Genomic DNA, 18844 nt, shown 5'->3' with positions numbered 1-18844 from the left:
TTTGCACAAGCCCCCAGATGTTAGTAAGGAGGACTTTGCAGGGTCGACAGGGCTGGGTTTGCCGTTGTCATTTCCGGTATCTAGATCAATGCCAGGTGGTTCGTCCGATTTCATTCCTTTGAGACTTTCCTCTAATGGTTTGGTGCAACTGATTGGCTTGCTAGGCCATTTCTGAGGGTATTCAAGAGTCAGCCACATTGCTGTGAGTCTGGAGTAACATGTAGGCCAGACCAGGTAAGGATGGCAGATTTCTGTCCCTAAAGGACATCAGTGAACCAGATAGGTTTTTACAACAATTGACAATGGTTTCGTGGTCACCATTACTGAGGCAAGATTTTTCGTAAATTCCAGATTAATTGAATTTAAATTCCACCAGCTGCCATGGTGGGATTTGAACCCATGTCCCCAGAGCATTAGCCTGGGCCTCTAGATTGCTAGCTCCCATGCGATTACCACGACGCCATCGCCTCCCCTTTTCAAAGAACAAAGAACAGTACAGCACAGGAACAGGCCATTCGGCCCTCCAAGCCTGCGCCGATCCTGATGCCTGCCTAAACTAACAGCTTCTGCACTTCCGGGGTCCGTATCCCTCTATTCCCTTCCTATTCATATATTTGTCAAGATGTCTCTTAAACGTCGCTATCGTATCTGCTTCCACCACCTCCCCTGGCAGCAAGTTCCAGGCACTCACCATCCTCTGTGTAAAGAACTTGCCTCGCACATCCCCTCTAAACTTTGCCCCTCGCACCTTAAACCCATGTCCCCTAGTAACTGACTCTTCCACCCTGGGAAAAAGCTTCTGACTATCCACTCTGTCCATGCCACTCATAACTTTGTAAACCTCTATCATGTCGCCCCTCCACCTCCGTCGTTCCAGTGAAAACAATCCGAGTTTTCCAACCTCTCCTCATAGCTAATGCCCTCCAGACCAGGCAACATCCTGGTAAACCTCATCTGTACTCTCTCCAAAGCCTCCACGTCCTTCTGGTAGTGTGGCGACCAGAATTGCACGTAATATTCTCAGTGAGGCCTAACTAAGGTTCTGTACAGCTGCAACATGACTTGCCAATTTTTATACTCTATGCCCCGACCGATGAAGGCAAGCATGTTTTCTGCCTTCTTGACTACCTTATCCACCTGCATTGCCACTTTCAGTGACCTGTGGACCTGTACACCCAGATCTCTCTGCCTGTCAATACTCCTAAGGGTTCTGCCATTTACTGTATACCTCCCACCTGCATTCGACCTTCCAAAATGCATTACCTCACATTTGTCCGGATTAAACTCCATCTGCCATTTCTCCGCCCAAGTCTCCAACTGATCTATATCCTGCTCTATCCTCTGCCAATCCTCATCATTATCCGCAACTCCACCAACCTTTGTGTCGTCCGCAAACTTACTAATAGACCAGCTACATTTTCCTCCAAATCATTCATATATACTACAAACAGCAAAGGTCCCAGCACTGATCCCTGCGGAACACCACTAATCACAGCCCTCCGTTCAGAAAAGCACCTTTCCACTGCAACCCTCTGTCTTCTCTGACTGACCCAGTTCTGTATCCATCTTGCCAGCTCACCTCTGATCCCCTGTGACTTCACCTTTTGTACCAGTCTGCCATGCGGGACCTTGTCAAAGGCTTTACTAAAGTCCATATAGACAACATCCACCGCCCTTCCTTCATCAATCATCTTTGTCACTTCCTCAAAAAACTCAATCAAATTAGTAAGACACGACCTCCCCTTCACAAAACCATGCTGTTTCTCGCTAATAAGTTTGTTTGTTTCCAAAGGGGAGTAAATCCTGTCCCGAAGAATCCTCTCTAATAGTTTCCCTACCACTGACGTAAGGCTCACCGGCCTATAATTTCCTGGATTATCCTTACCACCCTTCTTAAACAAAGGCACAACATTGGCTATTCTCCAGTCCTCTGGGACCTCACCTGTAGCCAATGAGGATGCAAAGATTTCTGTCAAGGCCCCAGCAATTTCTTCCCTTGCCTACCTCAGTATTCTAGGGTAGATCCCATCAGGCCCTGGGGACTTATCTACCTTAATGCTTTGCAAGACACCCAACACCTCCTCCTTTTTGATAATGAAATGACTGAGACTATCTGCACTCCCTTCCCCAGTCTCATCATCCACTAAGTACTTCTCCTTGGTGAATACTGATGCAAAGTACTCATTTAGCACCTCGCCCATTTCCTCTGGCTCCACGCATAGATTCCCATCTCTGTCCTTGAGTGGGCCAACCCTTTCCCTGGTTACCCTCTTGCTCTTTATATATGTAAAAAAGCCTTGGGATTTTCCTTAATCCTGTTTGCCAATGACTTTTCATGACCCCTTTTAGCCCTCCTAACTCCTTGCTTAAGTTCCTTCCTACTGTCTTTATATTCCTCAAGTGCTTCATCTGTTCCGAGCCTTCCAGCCCTTACAAATGCTTCCTTTTTCTTTTGACGAGGCTCACAATATCCCATGTTATCCAAGCTTCCCGAAACTTGCCAAACTTGTCTTTCTTCCTCACAGGAACATGCTGGTCCTGGATTCTAATCAGCTGACGTTTGAAGGACTCCCACATGTCAGGTGTTGATTTACCCTCAAACAGCCGCCCCAATCTAAATTCTTCAGGTCCTGCCTAATATTGTTATAATTAGCCTTCCCCCAATTTAGCACCTTCACCCGAGGACTACTCTTATCCTTATCCACAAGTACCTTAAAACTTATGGAATTATGGTCACTGCTCCCGAAATGCTCCCCGACTGAAACTTCGACCACCTGGCAGGGCTGATTCCCTAATACCACGTCCAGAATGGCCCCATTCCCAGTTGGACTATCTACATATTGTTTCAAGAAGCCCTCCTGGATGCTCCACGCAAATTCTGCCCCATCCAAGCCCCTAGCATGAAGTGAGTCCCAGTCAATCTTGGGGAAGTTAAAATCACCCACCACTACAACCCTGTTACCTTTACATCTTTCCAAAATCTGTCTACATATCTGCTCCTCTGCCTCCTGCTGGCTGTTGGGAGGCCTGTAGTAAACCCCCAACATCGTGACTGCACCCTTCCTATTCTCATCTGCTGTTGAGGCCAATGTATTTACGTGGGTGGTCCAGTTAAATGTCTGGTCAATGGTGACCCTAAGGATGCTGATGGTGGGAGATTTGGTGAGTTCAGGTGATGATGGAATGGTGGGTGGGGTCTCGGGCCTGCACCTGATTGGCTGTGTGTGTTTGATTCACAGGGATACACGTGGACCAGTTGAGGGCTGGCTGTGAGCTGAAGGATAATGGGAACACAAGTGAGTTCCTCCAGATAGGCTGGGACGGCCAAGACATGATGAGCTTCGACCTGGATAAGGCGGAGTGGGTGGCACAGGCACCATGGGCACATGCTGTCCAGGACAATTGGAACCAGAACATGGCCAATAAACAGCGGTGGAATTATTATCTGAAAAATATCTGCATCCACTGGCTGAAGTTTTGCCTGCAGTACAAAGATCAAGTACTGAGACCCAGTGAGTGAGGGGGGGACTGAGAAACGGTGTGTGAGGAGGGGACTGAGAGTCAGTGAGTGAGGGGGGACTGAGAGTCAGTGTGTGAGGAGGGGACTGAGAGTCAGTGAGTGAGGGGGGACTGAGAGTCAATGAGTGAGGGGTAACTGAGAGTCGGTGTGTGAGGAGGGGACTGAGAGTCAGTGAGTGAGGGGGGACTGAGAGTCAGTGTGTGAGGAGGGGACTGAGAGTCAGTGAGTAATGGGGGACTGAGAGTCAATGAGTGAGGGGTAACTGAGAGTCGGTGTGTGAGGAGGGGACTGAGAGTCAGTGAGTGAGGGGGGACTGAGAGTCGGCGTGTGAGGAGGGGACTGAGAGTCGGTGTGTGAGGAAGGGACTGAGAGTCAGTGAGTGAGGAGGGGACTGAGAGTCGGTGTGTGAGGAGGGGACTAAGAGTCAATGAGTGAGGGGGGACTGAGAGTCAGTGAGTGAGGAGGGGAACTGAGAGTCGGTGTGTGAGGAGGGGACTGAGAGTCATCGAGTGAGGAGGGGACTGAGAGTCAGTGAGTGAGGAGGGGACTGAGAGTCATTGAGTGAGGGGGGAACTGAGAGTCGGTGTGTGAGGAGGGGACTGAGATTCAGTGAGTGAGGGGGGACTGAGAGTCGGTGTGTGAGGAGGGGACTGAGAGTCAGTGAGTGAGGAGCGGACTGAGAGTCGGTGCGTGAGGGGGGACTGAGAGTCGGTATGTGAGGAGGGGACTGAGAGTCAGTGAGTGAGGAGGGGACTGAGAGTCGGTGAGTGAGGAGGGGACTGAGAGTCATTGACTGAGGAGGGGACTGAGAGTCATTGAGTGAGGGGGGAAACTGAGAGTCGGTGTGCGAGGAGGGGACTGAGAGTCAGTGAGTGAGGGGGAGACTGAGAGTCGGTGAGTGAGGAAGGGACTGAGAGTCATTGAGTAAGGCGGGAACTGAGAGTCGGTGTGCGAGGAGGGGACTGAGAGTCATTGAGTGAGGGGGGTACTGAGAGTCAGTGTGTGAGGAGGAAAGTGAGAGTCAGTGTGTGAGGGGGCGCTGAGAGTCGGTGAGTGAGGTGGGGTACTGAGTGTCGGTGAGTGAGAAGGGGGGGCTGAGAGTTGGTGAGCGAGTGGGGACTGAGAGTTGGTGAGTGAGGGGGGGTCTGAGAGTCAGTGAGTGAGGGGGGAGTCTGAGATTCGGTGAGTGAGGGGGGGAACTGAGAGTCGGTGAGTGAGGGGGGGTCTGAGAGTTGGTGAGTGAGGGGGGGACTGAGAGTCGGTGAGTGAGGGGGAGACTGAGAGTCGGTGAGTGAGGGGGGGGACTAAGAGTCGGTGAATGAGGGGGAGACTGAGAGTCGGTGAGTGAGGGGGAGACTGAGAGTCGGGGAGCGAGGGGGAGACTGAGAGTCGGTGAGTGAGGGGGGGGACTAAGAGTCGGTGAATGAGGGGGAGACTGAGAGTCGGTGAGTGAGGGGGAGACTGAGAGTCGGGGAGCGAGGGGGAGACTGAGAGTCGGTGAATGAGGGGGAGACTGAGAGTCGGTGAATGAGGGGGAGACTGAGAGTCGGTGAGTGAGTGGGAGACTGAGAGTCATTGAGTGAGGGGGGGACTGAGAGTCAGTGTGTGAGGAGGAAAGTGAGAGTCGGTGTGTGAGGGGGCGCTGAAAGTCGGGGAGCGAGGGGGAGACTGAGAGTCGGTGAATGAGGGGGAGACTGAGAGTCGGTGAGTGAGAGGGAGACTGAGAGTCATTGAGTGAGGGGGGGACTGAGAGTCAGTGTGTGAGGAGGAAAGTGAGAGTCGGTGTGTGAGGGGGCTCTGAGAGTCGGTGAGTGAGGTGGGGTACTGAGTGTCGGTGAGTGAGAAGGGGGGGCTGAGAGTTGGTGAGCGAGTGGGGACTGAGAGTTGGTGATTGAGGGGGGGTCTGAGAGTCAGTGAGTGAGGGGGGAGTCTGAGATTCGGTGAGTGAGGGGGGGAACTCAGAGTCGGTGAGTGAGGGGGGGTCTGAGAGTTGGTGAGTGAGGGGGGGACTGAGAGTCGGTGAGTGAGGGGGAGACTGAGAGTCGGTGAGTGAGGGGGGGGGACTAAGAGTCGGTGAATGAGGGGGAGACTGAGAGTCGGTGAGTGAGGGGGAGACTGAGAGTCGGGGAGCGAGGGGGAGACTGAGAGTCGGTGAATGAGGGGGAGACTGAGAGTCGGTGAGTGAGTGGGAGACTGAGAGTCATTGAGTGAGGGGGGGACTGAGAGTCAGTGAGTGAGGAGGGGACTGAGAGTCGGTGAGTGAGGAGGGGACTGAGAGTCATTGAGTGAGGGGGGGACTGAGAGTCAGTGAGTGAGGAGGGGACTGAGAGTCAGTGAGTGAGGGGGGTCCTGAGAGTCAGTGAGTGAGGAGGGGACTGAGAGTAAGTGAGTGAGGAGGGGACTGAGAGTCATTGAGTGAGGGGGGTACTTGGAGTCGGTGTGTGAGGAGGGGACTGAGAGTCAGTGAGTGAGGAGGGGACTGAGAGTCAGTGAGTGAGGGGGTAACTGAGAGTCAGTGAGAGAGGAGGGGACTGAGTCAGTGAGTGAGGGGGGACTGAGAGTCAGTGATCGAGGAGAGGATTGTGAGTTGGTGAGTGAGAGGGGAACTGAGAGTCGGTGAGTGAGGTAGGGGCTGAGAGTTGTTGAGTGAGGGGGGACTGAAAGCCGGTGAGTGAGGGGGTGCTGAGAGTCGGTGAGTGAGGGGGTGCTGAGAGTCAGTGAGTGAGCGGTGGTACTGAGTGTTGGTGAGTGCGAAGGGGGGGCTGAGAGTTGGTCAGTGAGGAGGGACTGAGAGTTGGTGAGTGAGGGGGGACTGAGAGTTGGTGAGTGAGGAAGGGACTGAGAGTCAATGAGTGAGGAGGGGTACTGAGAGTCGGTGAGTGAGGAGGGGTACTGAGAGTCAGTGAGTGAGGAGGCGACTGAGAGTCATTGTGAGAGGAGGGGACTGAGAGTCATTGAGTAAGGGGGGAACTGAGAGTCGGTGTGTGAGGAGGGGACTGGGAGTCAGTGAGTGAGGAGGGGACTGGGAGTCAGTGAGTGAGGAGGGGACTGAGAGTCATTGAGTGAGGGGGGTACTTGGAGTCGGTGTGTGAGGAGGGGACTGAGAGTCAGTGAGTGAGGAGGGGACTGAGAGTCAGTGAGTGAGGGGGTAACTGAGAGTCAGTGAGAGAGGAGGGGACTGAGTCAGTGAGTGAGGGGGGACTGAGAGTCAGTGATCGAGGAGAGGATTGTGAGTTGGTGAGTGAGAGGGGAACAGAGAGTCGGTGAGTGAGGTAGGGGCTGAGAGTTGTTGAGTGAGGGGGGACTGAAAGCCGGTGAGTGAGGGGGTGCTGAGAGTCGGTGAGTGAGGGGGTGCTGAGAGTCAGTGAGTGAGCGGTGGTACTGAGTGTTGGTGAGTGCGAAGGGGGCGCTGAGAGTTGGTCAGTGAGGAGGGACTGAGAGTTGGTGAGTGAGGGGGGACTGAGAGTTGGTGAGTGAGGAAGGGACTGAGAGTCAATGAGTGAGGAGGGGACTGAGAGTCGGTGAGTGAGGATGGGTACTGAGAGTCAGTGAGTGAGGAGGCGACTGAGAGTAATTGTGAGAGGAGGGGACTGAGAGTCATTGAGTAAGGGGGGTACTTGGAATCGGTGTGTGAGGAGGGGACTGAGAGTCAGTGAGTGAGGAGGGGACTGAGAGTCATTGAGTGAGGGCGGTACTGAGAGTCGGTGTGTGAGGAGGGGACTGAGAGTCATTGAGTGAGGGGAGAACTGAGATTCGGTGTGTGAGGAGGGGACTGAGAGTCAGTGAGTGAGGGGGTAACTGAGAGTCAGTGAGAGAGGAGGGGACAGAGTCAGTGAGTGAGGAGGGGACTGAGAGTAATTGAGTGAGGGGGGAACTGAGAGTCGGTGTGTGAGGAGGGGCCTGAGAGTCAGTGTTTGAGGAGGGGACTGAGAGTCATTGAGTGAGGGGGGAACTGAGAGTCGGTGTGAGAGGAGGTGACTGAGAGTCATTGAGTAAGGCGGGAACTGAGAGTCAGTGTGTGAGGAGGAAAGTGAGAGTCGGTGTGTGAGGGGGCGCTGAGAGTCGGTGAGTGAGGTGGGGTACTGAGTGTCGGTGAGTGAGAAGGGGGGGCTGAGAGTTGGTGAGCGAGTGGGGACTGAGAGTCAGTGAGTGAGGGGGGAGTCTGAGATTCGGTGAGTGAGGGGGGGAACTGAGAGTCGGTGAGTGAGGGGGGGTCTGAGAGTTGGTGCGTGAGGGGGGGACTGAGAGTCGGTGAGTGAGGGGGAGACTGAGAGTCGGTGAGTGAGGGGGGGGACTAAGAGTCGGTGAATGAGGGGGAGACTGAGAGTCGGTGAATGAAGGGGAGACTGAGAGTCGGTGAATGAGGGGGAGACTGAGAGTCGGTGAGTGAGGGGGAGACTGAGAGTCGGGGAGCGAGGGGGAGACTGAGAGTCGGTGAATGAGGGGGAGACTGAGAGTCGGTGAGTGAGGGGGAGACTGAGAGTCGGTGAGTGAGAGGGGGGAACTAAGAGTCGGTGAGTGAGGGGGTGACTGAGAGTCATTGAGTGAGGGGGGGACTGAGAGTGAGTGAGGGGGGGACTGAGAGTCAGTGAGTGAGGAGGGGACTGAGAGTCGGTGAGTGAGGAGGGGACTGAGTTTCATTGTGAGAGGAGGGGACTGAGCGTCATTGAGTAAGGGGGGAACTGAGAGTCGGTGAGAGAGGAGGGAACTGAGAGTCAGTGAGTGAGGAGGGGACTGAGAGTCATTGAGTGAGGGGGGTACTTGGAGTCGGTGTGTGAGGAGGGGACTGAGAGTCAGTGAGTGAGGAGGGAACTGAGATTCGGTGTGTGAGGATGGGACTGAGAGTCAGTGAGTGAGGAGGGGACTGAGAGTCAGTGAGTGAGGGGGTAACTGAGAGTCAGTGAGAGAGGAGGGGACTGAGTCAGTGAGTGAGGGGGGATTGAGAGTCAGTGATCGAGGAGAGGATTGTGAGTTGGTGAGTGAGAGGGGAACTGAGAGTCGGTGAGTGAGGTAGGGGCTGAGAGTTGTTGAGTGAGGGGGGACTGAAAGCCGGTGAGTGAAGGGGTGCTGAGAGTCGGTGAGTGAGGGGGTGCTGAGAGTCAGTGAGTGAGCGGTGGTACTGAGTGTTGGTGAGTGCGAAGGGGGGGCTGAGAGTTGGTCAGTGAGGAGGGACTGAGAGTTGGTGAGTGAGGGGGGACTGAGAGTTGGTGAGTGAGGAAGGGGCTGAGAGTCAATGAGTGAGGAGGGGACTGAGAGTCGGTGAGTGAGGAGGGGTACTGAGAGTCAGTGAGTGAGGAGGCGACTGAGAGTCATTGTGAGAAGAGGGGACTGAGAGTCATTGAGTAAGGGGGAACTGAGAATCGGTGTGTGAGGAGGGGACTGAGAGTCAGTGAGTGAGGAGGGGACTGAGAGTCATTGAGTGAGGGGGGTACTTGGAGTCGGTGTGTGAGGAGGGGACTGAGAGTCAGTGAGTGAGGAGGGGACTGAGAGTCATTGATTGAGGGGGGACTGAGAGTTGGTGAGTGAGGAAGGGACTGAGAGTCAATGAGTGAGGAGGGGACTGAGAGTCGGTGAGTGAGGAGGGGTACTGAGAGTCAGTGAGTGAGGAGGCGACTGAGAGTCATTGTGAGAGGAGGGGACTGAGAGTCATTGAGTAAGGGGGAACTGAGAGTCAGTGTGTGAGGAGGGGACTGAGAGTCAGTGAGTGAGGAGGGGACTGAGAGTCATTGAGTGAGGGGGGTACTTGGAGTCGGTGTGTGAGGAGGGGACTGAGAGTCAGTGAGTGAGGGGGTAACTGAGAGTCAGTGAGAGAGGAGGGGACAGAGTCAGTGAGTGAGGAGGGGACTGAGAGTAATTGAGTGAGGGGGGAACTGAGAGTCGGTGTGTGAGGAGGGGCCTGAGAGTCAGTGTTTGAGGAGGGGACTGAGAGTCATTGAGTGAGGGGGGAACTGAGAGTCGGTGTGAGAGGAGGGGACTGAGAGTCAGTGAGTGAGGAGGGGACTGAGAGTCATTGAGTGAGGGGGGTACTGGGAGTCGGTGTGTGAGGAGGGGACTGAGAGTCATTGAGTGAGGAGGGGACTGAGAGTCAGTGTTTGAGGAGGGGACTGAGAGTCATTGAGTGAGGAGGGGACTGAGAGTCATTGAGTGAGGAGGGGACTGAGAGTCATTGAGAGAGGAGGGGACTGAGTCAGTGAGTGAGGGGGGACTGAGAGTCAGTGATCGAGGAGAGGATTGTGAGTTGGTGAGTGAGAGGGGAACTGAGAGTCAGTGAGTGAGGTAGGGGCTGAGAGTTGTTGAGTGAGGGGGGACTGAAAGCCGGTGAGTGAGGGGGTGCTGAGAGTCGGTGAGTGAGGGGGTGCTGAGAGTCAGTGAGTGAGCGGTGGTACTGAGTGTTGGTGAGTGCGAAGGGGGGGCTGAGAGTTGGTCAGTGAGGAGGGACTGAGAGTTGGTGAGTGAGGGGGGACTGAGAGTTGGTGAGTGAGGAAGGGACTGAGAGTCAATGAGTGAGGAGGGGACTGAGAGTCGGTGAGTGAGGAGGGGTACTGAGAGTCAGTGAGTGAGGAGGCGACTGAGAGTAATTGTGAGAGGAGGGGACTGAGAGTCATTGAGTAAGGGGGGTACTTGGAGTCGGTGTGTGAGGAGGGGACTGAGAGTCAGTGAGTGAGGGCGGTACTGAGAGTCGGTGTGTGAGGAGGGGACTGAGAGTCATTGAGTGAGGGGAGAACTGAGATTCGGTGTGTGAGGAGGGGACTGAGAGTCAGTGAGTGAGGGGGTAACTGAGAGTCAGTGAGAGAGGAGGGGACAGAGTCAGTGAGTGAGGAGGGGACTGAGAGTAATTGAGTGAGGGGGGAACTGAGAGTCGGTGTGTGAGGAGGGGCCTGAGAGTCAGTGTTTGAGGAGGGGACTGAGAGTCATTGAGTGAGGGGGGAACTGAGAGTCGGTGTGAGAGGAGGGGACTGAGAGTCAGTGAGTGAGGAGGGGACTGAGAGTCGGTGTGTGAGGAGGGGACTAAGAGTCAATGAGTGAGGGGGGACTGAGAGTTGGTGTATGAGGAGGGGACTGAGAGTCAGTGAGTGAGGGGGGACTGAGAGTCGGTGTGTGAGGAGGAGACTGAGAGTCGGTGTGTGAGGAAGGGACTGACAGTCAGTGAGTGAGGAGGGGACTGAGAGTCAGTGATGAGGAGGGGACTGAGAGTCAGTGAGTGAGGAGGGGAACTGAGAGTCGGTGTGTGAGGAGGGGACTGAGAGTCATCGAGTGAGGAGGGGACTGAGAGTCAGTGAGTGAGGAGGGGACTGAGAGTCATTGAGTGAGGGGGGAACTGAGAGTCGGTGTGTGAGGAGGGGACTGAGATTCAGTGAGTGAGGGGAGACTGGGAGTCGGTGTGTGAGGAGGGGTCTGAGAGTCAGTGAGTGAGGAGGGGACTGAGAGTCGGTGCGTGAGGGGGGACTGAGAGTCAGTGAGTGAGGAGGGGACTGAGAGTCGGTGTGTGAGGAGGGGACTGAGAGTCAGTGAGTGAGGAGGGGACTGAGAGTCGGTGAGTGAGGAGGGGACTGAGAGTCATTGAGTGAGGGGGGAACCTGAGAGTCGGTGTGCGAGGAGGGGACTGAGAGTCAGTGAGTGAGGGGGAGACTGAGAGTCGGTGAGTGAGGAAGGGACTGAGAGTCATTGAGTCAGGCGGGAACTGAGAGTCGGTGTGCGAGGAGGGGACTGAGAGTCATTGAGTGAGGGGGGTACTGAGAGTCAGTGAGTGAGGAGGCGACTGAGAGTCGGTGAGCGAGGAGGGGACTGAGAGTCATTGAGTAAGGCGGGAACTGAGAGTCAGTGTGTGAGGAGGAAAGTGAGAGTCGGTGTGTGAGGGGGCGCTGAGAGTCGGTGAGTGAGGTGGGGTACTGAGTGTCGGTGAGTGAGAAGGGGGGGCTGAGAGTTGGTGAGCGAGTGGGGACTGAGAGTTGGTGAGTGAGGGGGGGTCTGAGAGTCAGTGAGTGAGGGGGGAGTCTGAGATTCGGTGAGTGAGGGGGGGAACTGAGTCGGTGAGTGAGGGGGGGTCTGAGAGTTGGTGAGTGAGGGGGGGACTGAGAGTCAGTGAGTGAGGGGGGGGACTAAGAGTCGGTGAGTGAGGGGGGGGACTAAGAGTCGGTGAATGAGGGGGAGACTGAGAGTCGGTGAGTGAGGGGGAGACTGAGAGTCGGGGAGCGAGGGGGAGACTGAGAGTCGGTGAATGAGGGGGAGACTGAGAGTCGGTGAGTGAGGGGGAGACTGAGAGTCGGTGAGTGAGAGGGGGGAACTAAGAGTCGGTGAGTGAGGGGGAGACTGAGAGTCATTGAGTGAGGGGGGGACTGAGAGTGAGTGAGGGGGGGACTGAGAGTCAGTGAGTGAGGAGGGGACTGAGAGTCGGTGAGTGAGGAGGGGACTGAGAGTCATTGTGAGAGGAGGGGACTGAGAGTCATTGAGTAAGGGGGGAACTGAGAGTCGGTGAGAGAGGAGGGAACTGAGAGTCAGTGAGTGAGGAGGGGACTGAGAGTCATTGAGTGAGGGGGGTACTTGGAGTCGGTGTGTGAGGAGGGGACTGAGAGTCAGTGAGTGAGGAGGGAACTGAGATTCGGTGTGTGAGGAAGGGACTGAGAGTCAGTGAGTGAGGAGGGGACTGAGAGTCAGTGAGTGAGGGGGTAACTGAGAGTCAGTGAGAGAGGAGGGGACTGAGTCAGTGAGTGAGGGGGGATTGAGAGTCAGTGATCGAGGAGAGGATTGTGAGTTGGTGAGTGAGAGGGGAACTGAGAGTCGGTGAGTGAGGTAGGGGCTGAGAGTTGTTGAGTGAGGGGGGACTGAAAGCCGGTGAGTGAGGGGGTGCTGAGAGTCGGTGAGTGAGGGGGTGCTGAGAGTCAGTGAGTGAGCGGTGGTACTGAGTGTTGGTGAGTGCGAAGGGGGGGCTGAGAGTTGGTCAGTGAGGAGGGACTGAGAGTTGGTGAGTGAGGGGGGACTGAGAGTTGGTGAGTGAGGAAGGGACTGAGAGTCAATGAGTGAGGAGGGGACTGAGAGTCGGTGAGTGAGGAGGGGTACTGAGAGTCAGTGAGTGAGGAGGCGACTGAGAGTCATTGTGAGAGGAGGGGACTGAGAGTCATTGAGTAAGGGGGAACTGAGAGTCGGTGAGAGAGGAGGGAACTGAGAGTCAGTGAGTAAGGAGGGGACTGAGAGTCATTGAGTGAGGGGGGTACTTGGAGTCGGTGTGTGAGGAGGGGACTGAGAGTCAGTGAGTGAGGAGGGGACTGAGAGTCATTGATTGAGGGGGGTACTGAGAGTCGGTGTGTGAGGAGGGGACTGAGAGTCATTGAGTGAGGGGGGAACTGAGATTCGGTGTGTGAGGAGGGGACTGAGAGTCAGTGAGTGAGGGGGTAACTGAGAGTCAGTGAGAGAGGAGGGGACAGAGTCAGTGAGTGAGGAGGGGACTGAGAGTAATTGAGTGAGGGGGGAACTGAGAGTCGGTGTGTGAGGAGGGGCCTGAGAGTCAGTGTTTGAGGAGGGGACTGAGAGTCATTGAGTGAGGGGGGTACTGGGAGTCGGTGTGTGAGGAGGGGACTGAGAGTCATTGAGTGAGGAGGGGACTGAGAGTCAGTGTTTGAGGAGGGGACTGAGAGTCATTGAGTGAGGAGGGGACTGAGAGTCATTGAGTAAGGGGGGAACTGAGAGTCGGTGAGAGAGGAGGGAACTGAGAGTCAGTGAGTAAGGAGGGGACTGAGAGTCATTGAGTGAGGGGGGTACTTGGAGTCGGTGTGTGAGGAGGGGACTGAGAGTCAGTGAGTGAGGAGGGGACTGAGAGTCAGTGAGTGAGGGGGTAACTGAGAGTCAGTGAGAGAGGAGGGGACTGATTCAGTGAGTGAGGGGGGACTGAGAGTCAGTGATCGAGGAGAGGATTGTGAGTTGGTGAGTGAGAGGGGAACTGAGAGTCGGTGAGTGAGGTAGGGGCTGAGAGTTGTTGAGTGAGGGGGGACTGAAAGCCGGTGAGTGAGGGGGTGCTGAGAGTCGGTGAGTGAGGGGGTGCTGAGAGTCAGTGAGTGAGCGGTGGTACTGAGTGTTGGTGAGTGCGAAGGGGGGGCTGAGAGTTGGTCAGTGAGGAGGGACTGAGAGTTGGTGAGTGAGGGGGGACTGAGAGTTGGTGAGTGAGGAAGAGACTGAGAGTCAATGAGTGAGGAGGGGACTGAGAGTCGGTGAGTGAGGAGGGGTACTGAGAGTCAGTGAGTGAGGAGGCGACTGAGAGTAATTGTGAGAGGAGGGGACTGAGAGTCATTGAGTAAGGGGGGTACTTGGAGTCGGTGTGTGAGGAGGGGACTGAGAGTCAGTGAGTGAGGAGGGGACTGAGAGTCATTGAGTGAGGGCGGTACTTAGAGTCGGTGTGTGAGGAGGGGACTGAGAGTCATTGAGTGAGGGGAGAACTGAGATTCGGTGTGTGAGGAGGGGACTGAGAGTCAGTGAGTGAGGGGGTAACTGAGAGTCAGTGAGAGAGGAGGGGACAGAGTCAGTGAGTGAGGAGGGGACTGAGAGTAATTGAGTGAGGGGGGAACTGAGAGTCGGTGTGTGAGGAGGGGCCTGAGAGTCAGTGTTTGAGGAGGGGACTGAGAGTCATTGAGTGAGGGGGGAACTGAGAGTCGGTGTGAGAGGAGGGGACTGAGAGTCAGTGAGTGAGGAGGGGACTGAGAGTCGGTGTGTGAGGAGGGGACTAAGAGTCAATGAGTGAGGGGGGACTGAGAGTTGGTGTGTGAGGAGGGGACTGAGAGTCAGTGAGTGAGGGGGGACTGAGAGTCGGTGTGTGAGGAGGGGACTGAGAGTCGATGTGTGAGGAAGGGACTGACAGTCAGTGAGTGAGGAGGGGACTGAGAGTCAGTGATGAGGAGGGGACTGAGAGTCAGTGAGTGAGGAGGGGAACTGAGAGTCATCGGGTGAGGAGGGGACTGAGAGTCATCGAGTGAGGAGGGGACTGAGAGTCAGTGAGTGAGGAGGGGACTGAGAGTCATTGAGTGAGGGGGGAACTGAGAGTCGGTGTGTGAGGAGGGGACTGAGATTCAGTGAGTGAGGGGGGACTGAGAGTCGGTGTGTGAGGAGGGGACTGAGAGTCAGTGAGTGAGGAGGGGACTGAGAGTCGGTGCGTGAGGGGGGACTGAGAGTCAGTGAGTGAGGAGGGGACTGAGAGTCGGTGTGTGAGGAGGGGACTGAGAGTCAGTGAGTGAGGAGGGGACTGAGAGTCGGTGAGTGAGGAGGGGACTGAGAGTCATTGAGTGAGGGGGGAAACTGAGAGTCAGTGTGCGAGGAGGGGACTGAGAGTCAGTGAGTGAGGGGGAGACTGAGAGTCGGTGAGTGAGGAAGGGACTGAGAGTCATTGAGTCAGGCGGGAACTGAGAGTCGGTGTGCGAGGAGGGGACTGAGAGTCATTGAGTGAGGGGGGTACTGAGAGTCAGTGAGTGAGGAGGCGACTGAGAGTCGGTGAGCGAGGAGGGGACTGAGAGTCATTGAGTAAGGCGGGAACTGAGAGTCAGTGTGTGAGGAGGAAAGTGAGAGTCGGTGTGTGAGGGGGCGCTGAGAGTCGGTGAGTGAGGTGGGGTACTGAGTGTCGGTGAGTGAGAAGGGGGGGCTGAGAGTTGGTGAGCGAGTGGGGACTGAGAGTTGGTGAGTGAGGGGGGGTCTGAGAGTCAGTGAGTGAGGGGGGAGTCTGAGATTCGGTGAGTGAGGGGGGGAACTGAGAGTCGGTGAGTGAGGGGGGGTCTGAGAGTTGGTGAGTGAGGGGGGGACTGAGAGTCGGTGAGTGAGGGGGAGACTGAGAGTCGGTGAGTGAGGGGGGGGACTAAGAGTCGGTGAATGAGATGGGAGACTGAGAGTCGGTGAGTGAGGGGGAGACTGAGAGTCGGGGAGCGAGGGGGAGACTGAGAGTCGGTGAATGAGGGGGAGACTGAGAGTCGGTGAGTGAGGGGGAGACTGAGAGTCGGTGAGTGAGAGGGGGGAACTAAGAGTCATTGAGTGAGGGGGGGACTGAGAGTGAGTGAGGGGGGGACTGAGAGTCAGTGAGTGAGGAGGGGACTGAGAGTCGGTGAGTGAGGAGGGGACTGAGAGTCATTGTGAGAGGAGGGGACTGAGAGTCATTGAGTAAGGGGGGAACTGAGAGTCGGTGAGAGAGGAGGGAACTGAGAGTCAGTGAGTGAGGAGGGGACTGAGAGTCATTGAGTGAGGGGGGTACTTGGAGTCGGTGTGTGAGGAGGGGACTGAGAGTCAGTGAGTGAGGAGGGAACTGAGATTCGGTGTGTGAGGAAGGGACTGAGAGTCAGTGAGTGAGGAGGGGACTGAGAGTCAGTGAGTGAGGGGGTAACTGAGAGTCAGTGAGAGAGGAGGGGACTGAGTCAGTGAGTGAGGGGGATTGAGAGTCAGTGATCAAGGAGAGGATTGTGAGTTGGTGAGTGAGAGGGGAACTGAGAGTCGGTGAGTGAGGTAGGGGCTGAGAGTTGTTGAGTGAGGGGGGACTGAAAGCCGGTGAGTGAGGGGGTGCTGAGAGTCGGTGAGTGAGGGGGTGCTGAGAGTCAGTGAGTGAGCGGTGGTACTGAGTGTTGGTGAGTGCGAAGGGGGGGCTGAGAGTTGGTCAGTGAGGAGGGACTGAGAGTTGGTGAGTGAGGGGGGACTGAGAGTTGGTGAGTGAGGAAGGGACTGAGAGTCAATGAGTGAGGAGGGGACTGAGAGTCGGTGAGTGAGGAGGGGTACTGAGAGTCAGTGAGTGAGGAGGCGACTGAGAGTCATTGTGAGAGGAGGGGACTGAGAGTCATTGAGTAAGGGGGGAACTGAGAGTCGGTGTGTGAGGAGGGGACTGAGAGTCAGTGAGTGAGGGGGGTACTGAGAGTCAGTGAGTGAGGAGGCGACTGAGAGTCGGTGAGCGAGGAGGGGACTGAGAGTCATTGAGTAAGGCGGGAACTGAGAGTCAGTGTGTGAGGAGGAAAGTGAGAGTCGGTGGGTGAGGGGGCGCTGAGAGTCGGTGAGTGAGGTGGGGTACTGAGTGTCGGTGAGTGAGAAGGGGGGGACTAAGAGTCGGTGAATGAGGGGGAGACTGAGTCGGTGAATGAGGGGGAGACTGAGTCGGTGAGTGAGGGGGAGACTGAGAGTCGGGGAGCGAGGGGGAGACTGAGAGTCGGTGAATGAGGGGGAGACTGAGAGTCGGTGAATGAGGGGGAGACTGAGAGTCGGTGAGTGAGGGGGAGACTGAGAGTCGGTGAGTGAGAGGGGGAACTGAGAGTCGGTGAGTGAGGGGGAGACTGAGAGTCATTGAGTGAGGGGGGGACTGAGAGTCAGTGAGGGGGGGACTGAGAGTCAGTGAGTGAGGAGGGGACTGAGAGTCGGTGAGTGAGGAGGGGACTGAGAGTCATTGTGAGAGGAGGGGACTGAGAGTCATTGAGTAAGGGGGGAACTGAGAGTCGGTGAGAGAGGAGGGAACTGAGAGTCAGTGAGTGAGGAGGGGACTGAGAGTCATTGAGTGAGGGGGGTACTTGAAGTCGGTGTGTGAGGAGAGGACTGAGAGTCAGTGAGTGAGGAGGGAACTGAGATTCGGTGTGTGAGGAAGGGACTGAGAGTCAGTGAGTGAGGAGGGGACTGAGAGTCAGTGAGTGAGGGGGTAACTGAGAGTCAGTGAGAGAGGAGGGGACTGAGTCAGTGAGTGAGGGGGGATTGAGAGTCAGTGATCGAGGAGAGGATTGTGAGTTGGTGAGTGAGAATGGAACTGAGAGTCGGTGAGTGAGGTAGGGGCTGAGAGTTGTTGAGTGAGGGGGGACTGAAAGCCGGTGAGTGAGGGGGTGCTGAGAGTCGGTGAGTGAGGGGGTGCTGAGAGTCAGTGAGTGAGCGGTGGTACTGAGTGTTGGTGAGTGCGAAGGGGGGGCTGAGAGTTGGTCAGTGAGGAGGGACTGAGAGTTGGTGAGTGAGGGGGGACTGAGAGTTGGTGAGTGAGGAAGGGACTGAGAGTCAATGAGTGAGGAGGGGACTGAGAGTCGGTGAGTGAGGAGGGGTACTGAGAGTCAGTGAGTGAGGAGGCGACTGAGAGTCATTGTGAGAGGAGGGGACTGAGAGTCATTGAGTAAGGGGGGAACTGAGAGTCGGTGTGTGAGGAGGGGACTGAGAGTCAGTGAGTGAGGAGGGGACTGAGAGTCATTGTGTGAGGGGGGTACTTGGAGTCGGTGTGTGAGGAGGGGACTGAGAGTCAGTGAGTGAGGAGGGGACTGAGAGTCATTGATTGAGGGGGGTACTGAGAGTCGGTGTGTGAGGAGGGGACTGAGAGTCATTGAGTGAGGGGGGAACTGAGATTCGGTGTGTGAGGAGGGGACTGAGAGTCAGTGAGTGAGGGGGTAACTGAGAGTCAGTGAGAGAGGAGGGGACAGAGTCAGTGAGTGAGGAGGGGACTGAGAGTAATTGAGTGAGGGGGGAACTGAGAGTCGGTGTGTGAGGAGGGGCCTGAGAGTCAGTGTTTGAGGAGGGGACTGAGAGTCATTGAGTGAGGGGGGAACTGAGAGTCGGTGTGAGAGGAGGGGACTGAGAGTCAGTGAGTGAGGAGGGGACTGAGAGTCATTGAGTGAGGGGGGTACTGGGAGTCGGTGTGTGAGGAGGGGACTGAGAGTCATTGAGTGAGGAGGGGACTGAGAGTCGGTGTTTGAGGAGGGGACTGAGAGTCATTGAGTGAGGAGGGGACTGAGAGTCAGTGAGAGAGGAGGGGACTGAGTCATTGAGTGAGGAGGGAACTGAGAGTCGGTGAGTGAGGAGGGGACTGAGAGTCAGTGAGAGAGGAGGGGACTGAGAGTCATTGAGTGAGGGGGGTACGGAGAGTGTGTGTGTGAGGAGGGGAATGAGAGTCAGTGAGGGAGGAGGGGACTGAGAGTCATTGAGTGAGGCAGGGACTGAGAGTCATTGAGTGAGGGGGGTACTGAGAGTCAGTGAGGGAGGAGGGGACGGAGAGTCAGTGAGGGAGGAGGGGACTGAGAGTCATTGAGTGAGGAGGGGACTGAGAGTCAGTGAGAGAGGAGGGGACTGAGTCATTGAGTGAGGAGGGAACTGAGAGTCGGTGAGTGAGGAGGGGACTGAGAGTCAGTGAGAGAGGAGGGGACTGAGAGCCATTGAGTGAGGGGGGTACTGAGAGTCGGTGAGTGAGGGGGTGACTGAGAGTTGGTGAGTGAGGGGGAGACTGAGAGTCGGTGAGTGAGGGGGAGACTGAGAGTCGGTGAGTGAGGGGGAGACTGAAAGTCGGTGAATGAGGGGGAGACTGAGAGTCGGTGAATGAGGGGGAGACTGAGAGTCGGTGAGTGAGGGGGAGACTGA

At 55.9% G+C, this 18844-nt stretch overlaps 1 protein-coding gene across 1 annotated transcript in view; it reads left to right on the top strand.

Annotated features, from left to right (window-relative positions):
- Positions 1-18844, top strand: part of LOC137346264 (major histocompatibility complex class I-related gene protein-like) — a 62399-nt gene that overhangs the window by 25420 nt on the left and 18135 nt on the right. Inside the window, exon 3 of the mRNA XM_068009726.1 lies at positions 3240-3512. Coding sequence (XP_067865827.1) covers positions 3240-3512 — 273 coding nt within the window. The remainder of the gene's footprint in view (positions 1-3239; positions 3513-18844) is intronic.

The sequence above is a fragment of the Heterodontus francisci genome, chromosome 29 (assembly GCF_036365525.1).
Source record: "Heterodontus francisci isolate sHetFra1 chromosome 29, sHetFra1.hap1, whole genome shotgun sequence".
Lineage (NCBI taxonomy): Eukaryota > Metazoa > Chordata > Chondrichthyes > Heterodontiformes > Heterodontidae > Heterodontus > Heterodontus francisci.
Note: the sequence above shows the minus strand (reverse complement) of the source record. Positions and strands in the feature narration are given on the sequence as shown.